Source organism: Arachis duranensis, chromosome 8 (genome assembly GCF_000817695.3).
Source record: "Arachis duranensis cultivar V14167 chromosome 8, aradu.V14167.gnm2.J7QH, whole genome shotgun sequence".
NCBI classification, from domain to species: domain Eukaryota; kingdom Viridiplantae; phylum Streptophyta; class Magnoliopsida; order Fabales; family Fabaceae; genus Arachis; species Arachis duranensis.
The window spans coordinates 46804171-46813784 of record NC_029779.3 but is presented as its reverse complement, the minus strand read 5'-3'; the positions used below and the strand labels follow the sequence as shown (position 1 = coordinate 46813784).

At 27.4% G+C, this 9614-nt stretch overlaps 1 protein-coding gene across 3 annotated transcripts; it reads left to right on the top strand.

Annotated features, from left to right (window-relative positions):
* The first annotated feature begins 3646 nt into the window (after window positions 1-3646).
* Window positions 3647-8645, top strand: LOC107463312 (probable LRR receptor-like serine/threonine-protein kinase At5g63710). Of its 3 annotated transcripts, none has more exons than XM_052252873.1 (13): window positions 3647-3750; window positions 4056-4157; window positions 4420-4552; window positions 4648-4719; window positions 4942-5085; window positions 5280-5351; window positions 5445-5510; window positions 5610-5680; window positions 5776-5919; window positions 6355-6696; window positions 6814-7211; window positions 7731-7952; window positions 8226-8645. In XM_052252873.1, the coding sequence occupies exons 2-13, from the start codon at window positions 4070-4072 to the stop codon at window positions 8250-8252; spliced, it is 1779 nt and encodes a 592-aa protein (XP_052108833.1). In that variant the 5' UTR covers window positions 3647-3750; window positions 4056-4069; the 3' UTR covers window positions 8253-8645. The 3 variants fall into 3 exon arrangements, with proteins under 3 accessions (XP_052108833.1, XP_020985545.1, XP_052108834.1); XM_021129886.2 differs by having other exon boundaries at window positions 7731-8079; XM_052252874.1 differs by lacking the exon at window positions 3647-3750 and having other exon boundaries at window positions 4053-4157; window positions 4420-4493; window positions 7731-8079.
* The last annotated feature ends 969 nt before the right edge of the window (window positions 8646-9614 follow it).

Sequence of the window (9614 nt, the reverse complement as noted above, 5' to 3'; positions counted from 1 at the left end):
TTTTTTCAACTCCCCTATGGGTCCTACCCTAGTCCATCACAAGATAGGTCTATTAATATTTAATATAAAGTCCTAAGCCCTAAATACATAAGGTAAAGTCTAAAGTGAGGGTGTCTTCAGCAATTTATCCTTGAGTGAGGTTAAATCGACCCTTTATATACGTCTAATAAAGTATTTGTGGACTGCTTTTTTCTTTTTAAAAAGCATGATGATTGATGTTTGATGAATCGGCCTTTTCATGAAAATACATAAGATCGCATAAAAAATTATAAACATTAGAAATTAGTCACTAAATTAGATATATTAGGTCTTTGTATATATTTATACATGTTTTATACATTTTCATTATTATAATAAATTACTAAAATAATTAAAATATTTTTTAATAGAATAATCAGATTTTTTATAGCAAAATAATCAAATTTTAGTACGAATACTAAAATTTAATTATTATTATATTTTTATATTTTCTTATTTATATTTTGATTATAAATCTAGTTTGATATTATTTTATAAAATTTGACTATAAATATAAATATGTTGTTAATTTTTATATATTTTTATTTGGAAAATTGATTTTTTAAAATTATTTGCAAGTAAAGAAAACAGTCCAATCATATTCACGTTGAAGTTGAACCTACCTATATCGTTATTCGATCAAAACTACACCACAAATACATGCTTTTTCATTCGGATTCTCATCATCATCACATGATAAAGTAACATGGAGCATTTGTATGTTACAGCTGCATAAAATTCGTATATGATGTTAATATATAATTTATATTTCTTTTATTATTAGACAAAACAAGATATCTATCCAGATTAACAAAAAAAAAAAAAAATTCATCCATTCCATGACATGTAGTAACATATCAATATATAAATAGATTGAGATACTTTAATTTATATTTGGTTACAGCCTACCTTCAAAGTATTCTTCTTGTATTTTTAAAGGGTTAATAGTCAAATTAGTTTTTAAAAAGATAAGATATTTTTTAAATTTATTTTTAAATTTTTTTAAATTAAATTGGTCTTTCAAAGATTACGAATTAATCATATTTGTTTTTTAGTCACTCTATTTATATTTTTTTTTCAAAAAGTAATGTTGTAAAATGTCAATTAATAACATATATAATACCTAATATGTTTAATTAGATATTGACCAAATATATTTATAAAAATTTATTAATTTTATCATTTTTTTTCAATTATACAAATCTTATTCCTAATATGACCTAGTGACTAAATTGATAGATTTTCGTAAACATATTTAGTTAACGTCTAATTGAATATGTTATGTGTCATACATACTTTCAGTTAATATTTTACATCATCAATCGTTGACAAAAATTGTGAGTGAAATAATCTTTAAAAGATCAATTTAATTAAAAAAATCTTTCAGGGACGAATTTAAAAAATGCCTTATCTTTTAAAAGCTAATTTAACTATTAACTCTATTTCTAAATACACATAAAAGATAGGAGCTAAAATAACTTTATTTACTTTGAATCACTATGAGGTATGTATGATAAGAAAAAAAATATAGAAGAGTATAATAAATAAAAAAATAATTTTCATTCATTTCAATTATAACAGTGTAATTTTAATATATTAAACAGTATACAGAATTATCTAAAAACAATATTTTAGATACTCAGTCATAGAATAAATATAAAAAATAATTATTTTTACTAACATAACAATAATAATAAAAAAGTTTTTTTTATAAGTAATAGATTGAACGCCCAAAAAAAAAATTAAATAGAAACCATTTTAAAGAAAAATTCATCCCAATAATATCAACCATAAAATTCACAGAATAAATATAAAAAATAATTATTTTTATTAATATAACAATAATAATAACAATTTTTTTATATTTTTTGATAAACAATAAATCCAACGTCCAAACAAACAATCTAAAGTAAATTATAAAAAATATGAATTGTACCCAGGACCTTATCCACACAACTATTTGCTTCTCTAAAATTTATGTTTAATCTCCCGGTTCCATAGATGATTTATGAGTTTTATGAGTTCACAAATTTTATGATTGACAATAACATAGATGATTTAAGACAGTCAAAAAGTTTTTTATATTGAAGAGACGTAAAAATTTATCCTTTTATCAAAAATAAAATCTAAAGTATGAAAAGTGTGATTCACTAGATTTTTATCCACCGTTGAGTGGATTCACAGGTCAAAATAAAAATCACTCAAGTTTAGTGGGATTCTCATTCTCGCCCACTACTAATGCCCATTCACCCTCTCACTATAACTAAATAAAATCCCATTTTGTTTTCAACTTTTTCAAAGGAAAAAGTGAAAAACAAAGAAAAGAACATGTTCTCGGTTTCCCTTTATTTAGAGTTCACCTTCCTTGTAAGTCAATACTTTATGTTTCAACTCTTATGTCTAATGTGTGATACTTTATTTAGATATGCCCTAAATAATGTATAATACAATAATGATTTTGTTCATAAATATTCTTTTGATACCTATTGAGAATATTAAAAAAAGGGATAATTTTATATTTTCTATTATTTAATACATTGAAAATATTTTATTCATACTTTTATTTTCAATATTTTCTTTTTTTAATTATTTACTTTTTCATTAAAACATCTAAAACTAAGAAATACTAAAAATAAGAACAAGAAATAAAATAAAAAACCAAACAAGCCCTTAGATTTTCTAATTTCTAATACAAAACTTAAGTTTCTTTTGAAAAAAGTTAACAAGTTTTTCTAACTTTTTAAGCAAAATCTAAACTATATTATACATCTAGTTTTAATTATAACAATTTTCTTTTTTCAATTTCATTTCGTCTGTATCTTTTATAATAATTAATATGAGAAAGTTTAAGGGACTAGCAGATTTTGTAATTTTTAGCCATTAATGATATTTTTAATGGTGTAAAATTACATCTAATGATGTAGAATCATTCAATTTTCTTTTGATGGTTAAATGCTGGCCATAATTTAACAAAAGTGCTGGTTCTTAACACTCCTCAATTAATATTAGTGTTTTCTTAATAATTACCAAGTACTCTTTTTATTAATTAAATAATAATTTAAATATCTAATTAATTAATTAATAATATCTATATTTTTATACAAATACCAAAAGTGTAAGGTGTGGGAATAGTATTATTAATTTTTTTAACTTTAATTATTCTATTGGTCTATATTTACCAATTTTGTAATTAGTTTTTTATATCTTTTTCCTTTTAATTAAGTTTTTACACTGTTTTTAATTTGTAATTAGATCCTTTTTTTAGTCTAAAAGATATTAGAATTAACTGAATATTTTTTTATAAATTAAAAGTATTTATAATTAAAAACTTAAGTAAAATATTAACTACATATTTTTTGAGATAAATATTCCGTTAATTTTAATATTTTTGACATAAAAAAATTCTAATTACAACATTAGAAGCAATATAAAGTCTCAAATAAAAAAATATGAAAACTTAATTATAAATTTAGTAAAGTTATATAGAACAATTAATTTTAATTTTATGTGTAGGCTAGGTGTTAAACTTGAATTTGTATATATTTAAATTTAGTTATGATTCGGTTTTTGTCATTGGCATGTGGGCCCCCTATTATGCACTCAACCAACAACCATATACCTCAGGTGACTCAATTTATCACTTTGATCTTTGTTGCATCATTCATTCATTCTACTCTTTGCTGCTGCTGCTTCTTCTTCTGCAAATTCAAGCATAATATTTGACTCAAACTGGTAATATAAGTTTTGTCACTTTCATATCTATGCTGATACTGATTCTCATCAATGAATTGAAGTACTTATTTGCATGGTTACAAAGTTTGTAATTTATTTCATTAAATTGCAAAGTTACAAATAAATTTAATCATTTACTTGTCACTCTAATAAGTTGCATGAAAACTTGTATTATTTTATCAAATCATTACCTTGTTTAATTTTTTGTGTTTGAAATAGTTAATCTTAATAAAAAAATTTGTCAACTTTTTTAATCCTCTTGGAACCTCTAATTTAACTAAGCTGATTTTTTCTAATTTTTTCAGGCGAAGTTTCTAATATGTTTCAACTCAAAATATTTTCAAGTTGGTTGATATTTCTGAGTGTATTGAGGCACAGTTATCCAATCACAGATCCTGATGTGGAAGGTAATTAATTAAATTTGTCCACGTGAGTTAAATTCTTATTGAAAAATTATTAGGGTTCTAAGCATACATTATAAGTATAACTCTTACACTGATGTGTTAATTGAATTACAAATTATTAACGAGTGTTATAATAAAATTACTTTAACCTATGTGGCATAAATTGATTGGAGTTATTAACAACTCATTTTCAATATAAAGATACGATTAATTCATCCATATTTATGTTAACACTTGTCAATTTTGGATGTTCATATATATACAGGGGAAGCATTGATTGAATTTCTGAGGGCCCTCAATGATTCCAATAATCAAATTAAAGATTGGAATAGTTTTTTTGTGAGCCCCTGCTATAGCTGGTCTAATGTTGATTGTAGCAACAAACATGTTATATCTCTGTAGGTTCAAAATCTGTATATATTCATTTTTTTTTTGTGTTCCCTTTCTTTTTCTTTATTCTGAGTTTTGACAATGCATTAGTTTCTTCTTGCAGGAACTTGGCATCAAAAGGATTTTCTGGAACACTTTCTCCCTCAATTGCCAAATTGAAATACTTGGTTAGCTTGTATGTTGTTACCGTCATAGATTCATATTTTTTATGAGATTTGATAATTCTGATATTGTACGAATCCATGAATCAGATTACCATAACTTATCTCAAGTACATTTTCCTGTATGCTGTAAATGTTATTGTTCATATATAAAGTGCTCACCAAGTGTTTGATCAAATGTTATTGACTTATTGGTACATAAAAGTAACCTGGTGGGGTACTCTTTCTACATGCAGGGAGTTGCAGGACAACAATCTTGCAGGCCCTTTACCTGACTACATCGCCAACTTAACGCGCCTCGAATATCTTAATCTTGCTGACAATAATTTCAGTGGTTCTGTCCCGGCTACTTGGGGCCGACTTTCAAGTCTAAAGCATCTGTACTTTTTCCAAGGCCTTTTCCTCCTTAATGTCTAAAAAGGATGCTCCTTCCAATTCACAATAACATCAATACAATCTGTATCAAGATACATAAATTTATGAATGTACTAAACAAAAGTTAAAATGAAAGTTATTGTAACCGGGGGTAGTACTAGAACGAGTTTCTCACGTGATGATCTCATTTGTGATCCAGGTTGTTGAAAGGGAATAAGTTATCTGGACATATTCCAGATACAATTTCAAACCTTACTGGATTGGCAGAATTGTAAGAACACTATTCTTGATTGCATGAAACTTATCCTTATATTGTATACACGATGGCACTTCTATATATTTTATAAATGTTTTTGTTTCACAGGGATCTTTCATCTAATGGTCTTACTGGAACTGTCCCAATGCCACTCTTTTCAATTCCAATATTTAAGTAAATCTCATTACAGCTTCATATACAACTTGCTGAGTATTTTCTGACTTTCAATTAATGTTCCTCTAATCTTCATTTTTATTGAATTTTAATTTTCAGTTTTTCGAACACACTTCTTCGTTGCGGCTCTAGCTTGGATCAGCCTTGTGCTTCTAAACCTTCACTTTCTGGTTTGTTTGCATAAACTGCTATGTTTTGTCCACATAGCTTTAACTAATGTTTAAGAAAGAAGAAGAGGTGCTTATATTTTTCCCTCTTATTGCAGGTTCAACCAACAAACCAAAACTTGTAAAGGTTGTTGGTTTTGCAAGTTGTGGTTTATTTGCACTGATAATTCTTGGGGCTATCTTTGTATATAGATACCATCACATGCACAGACATAAAACTGATGTCTTTTTTGATGTTTCAGGTAAGAAAAAAAAAAGCATTCCCTTCAATGCAAGTTTCTTTTCTCATAGCACACATTAATAACAAGTAAACCACAAATTTATCTAGTCACCAAAAACAAAAAAAAACAAAAAAACCACAAATTTATCTGCTAATAAAGTTTGAAATGCTGATAATTTCATCCCGAAAGAATGAAACAAACACATGATACTTGAAAGACACTTCTTTATAAAATTTCACATATCCACGTTATTAGAAATGGAATTTTCACATACTAAAATTTTGTTAACTAAATTGTCAGCCTATAATATGCCTCTGTTAATTATTAATTAAAATGCAAAAAAACATTTGTGCACATATATGTATATGAATGATTTTAGATACCTTCAAAGCATCATAAATGTGATGGCATCTAGAATACTTATAACAGAAGTTAAGTACCTTACAAAATTTGCAGGTGAAGATGAGAGCCAAATTTCCTTTTGGCAACTGAGAAGATTTTCATGGCGTGAACTGCAACACGCGACTAAAAATTTCAGCAAAAGCAATGTAATTGGCACAGGAGGATTTGGAAAAGTTTATAAAGGAGTACTCTCAGATGGCACAAAAGTGGCCGTGAAACGCCTCGCCGATTATCAGGCTCCTGGTGGAGAAGCTGCATTCCAAAGAGAAGTTCAACTTATAAGTGTTGCAGTTCATAAGAATCTGCTAAGATTAATTGGATACTGTACAACCTCAACTGAAAGAATCCTAGTGTACCCTTTCATGGAAAATAGAAGTGTAGCATATCAATTGAGAGGTAAATTGACATTTTACCCCTAATATATTGCAGTTATCTACATTATCATGTAGGTTCAAACTTCAAGGTAAATCATATTGGATTGTAACACATTTGTGTATCTATATATTGCATCAGATTTAAAAGAAGGTGAGAAAGGTTTAGACTGGGCAATGAGGAAAAATGTGGCATTTGGCACAGCACATGGATTAGATTATTTACATAATCAATGCAACCCTAAGATAATTCACCGTGATTTGAAAGCCGCAAATATTTTATTAGATGATAACTTTGAAGCTGTTCTTGGAGACTTTGGTCTAGCTAAACTTGTTGATACAAGGGTGACTCATGTTACTACTCAAGTGAGAGGCACAATGGGTCATATAGCACCAGAATACTTGTGCACCGGAAAATCATCAGAGAAGACTGATGTGTTTGGATATGGTATAACACTTCTTGAATTGGTCACCGGTCAACGCGCCGTTGACTTATTTCGGCTTCAAGAGGAGGAGGAGGATGTTCTTCTGCTTGATCATGTAATGTCTGAATCACACCTGCTTTATCATTATTTAATTAACTTTACTACCTGCTTAGATTTGATATATATCCTCTTACATAGGTGGTGTTGATCTTAGTTCTACTTAATTGATTCTCTATAAGTTGAGGTTTTGAATAGAAAAATAAGTGGATGAACAAAATTTTATCTGGCCATTGATTTTGTAAGTATAATTCTTTTTAGTCCTCAACAATTTAAAATTAGCATTTTGGTCCTTGAAACTGTGTACTAGTAGTTATTTCAAGTTCCATTGTTACAAATTTGCTAACCTGTTACAATATCGTGGCGCATCATGTGGTCATGATAATGTGACACATTAGCTAATTCACAACGATGAGACTGAAATGATAGATTAAGTAGTGCAATATCGATAACCAAAACAGTGATTTCAAAACGTTAAGGACTAAAATAAATCGTGCATACAAAGTCGACACCCAAAATGAAATTTTAGTTCAGTTACCTTGTTTACCTTTTATGTTGATGAATGTTATGGAAACAGATAAAAAAACTATTGAAGGAAGACAGGGTGAAGGACATAGTAGATAGAAACCTAGAGACATATGATTCAGAGGAAGTAGAGAGAATAATTCATGTTGCATTGCTTTGCACAAGAAACTACCCAGAGGAGCGTCCAACAATGTCAGAGATAGTGAAAATGCTTCAAGGAGTGGGTTTGCAAGAGAGATGGAATGAATTGGAGCAACATAATAATGAAGAAGAGGTTAGTAATCAACTCATGTCTCACCAGTTTGTTTGGACTGCTGAATATTCAACCCTTGATCAAGAAGCTATAAGGCTTTCAGCAGCAAGATAAAAAGGGCATAGCTACCTGATGATGGGGTCTAAATGTATGTGCTATTGTAAAATTAAATATAGATATATATACATGTGCGTTATTAGGCTATGTTGAAAAGCTTGTAGTATTTATATTTGTATAGAAAGATTGCTAATTATTTTAATTTTATACTGATACTTTGGTACATAAATGTTTTAGAGAAAATGCATGCATTGTGGTTTCTGAAGGCGAGGGAGGAGCATTGGATTTGGATCATGAAACTTTTATACGAAGAAACGACATTTCAACAAAAGTTTGAACATGAAACAAGCATATATAAGGTGGATTTTGCCAGTGAACCCATGAAGGGTGGAAGTTCATTTTATTATTTAACTCCTATTGGAAGTAGAATACATCTTTTTGTACAGAATAGCGTTACAAATAGGGCTACAGTTGAGACAAGCGGACTCTTAGTTTATTTGAATTCACTGCTTAATAATTCGATATGCTAGGTTCATGAATTTGTGAATCGAATTTGAGTTTGAATTTGAATTTGTATATTAACAATTAAGTTAGAAAACCAACTTAAATTTAGATAAGTTTAGCTCATGACTTATAAATTGACTCGATTATTTTATATATATAATTATAATTATATGTTACTATTTATTATAAACATTTACATTGTAAATATATCAATCATTTTTATATTTTTAAATTTTAATAAATGTGAAACATATTTTGTAACGATCTTTTGATATAAAGATTATAATTATCTTTATAAACATAAAGAATTATTATGATAGAAGAGATGGACTAAATGCAATATATATATAGTTAGTAATCTTTTTTATATATAGTTTATACTCTATAAAAATTATGTGTATCTTATTTGAATAAGTTTGTGATTTTGAACTAACTCATAAATTTGAAGTAATTTGTGATCTTTTGGTGAATTGAATATAAATCTACATTTAAATTTAATTGTTAACGAATCGAGTAGTCAACTGAATTTAACTTTTGTGAGTTAATTTTGAAGTTAATCTGACATGATCCGATTAGTTTAATTACCAATTAATTTCAAAAAAAGAAAAAAAAAAACACATGGTTTAAAGCATAGATATAACATTTAACTCGGTGTCAAATCTTTACCTATTTATTAGCCAGATCATGAATTTCAAGTTAGTTTCTCTACAATTTTGTCTAGGCTTGATATTGTTAATTATTAATAGGATAATAAAAAGTATTCCACTTTATATTTTTTCTCTAAAGTATTGCTAATCAATTAATATTATATCTTTATATATATTAAAAATTAACCATCAAATTAACTATTTATATTAAATATATGTTATAATATAAAATACACATTAGAATATTCATGGCCCAATTTTAATTAAGTTTGATCCAATTTTATTATGACTCGATCAAATCCAAAACTTAAAAAATTGGTACGGCTAAACTAGGCGAAAACTAGTGCGCTCAAGGTAAATTAGGGAGTGCAACACGCTTTAAAAGTTAACTTATTATCAAAAGTTATTAGGTAAATTAAATTTATTTATTATTGTAATTATTTTTTTTATTATAGGCTGAACAAACAAACCGACA

Bases quoted from the DNA above. Each gene is read 5' to 3' on its own strand.
- LOC107463312 (XM_021129886.2), top strand. From the start codon at position 4,070: ATGTTTCAACTCAAAATATTTTCAAGTTGGTTGATATTTCTGAGTGTA. The intron at 5,086-5,279 runs GTACTTTTTCCA...TTTGTGATCCAG, and splicing joins CTTTCAAGTCTAAAGCATCT to GTTGTTGAAAGGGAATAAGT. The intron at 5,352-5,444 runs GTAAGAACACTA...TTTGTTTCACAG, and splicing joins CTTACTGGATTGGCAGAATT to GGATCTTTCATCTAATGGTC.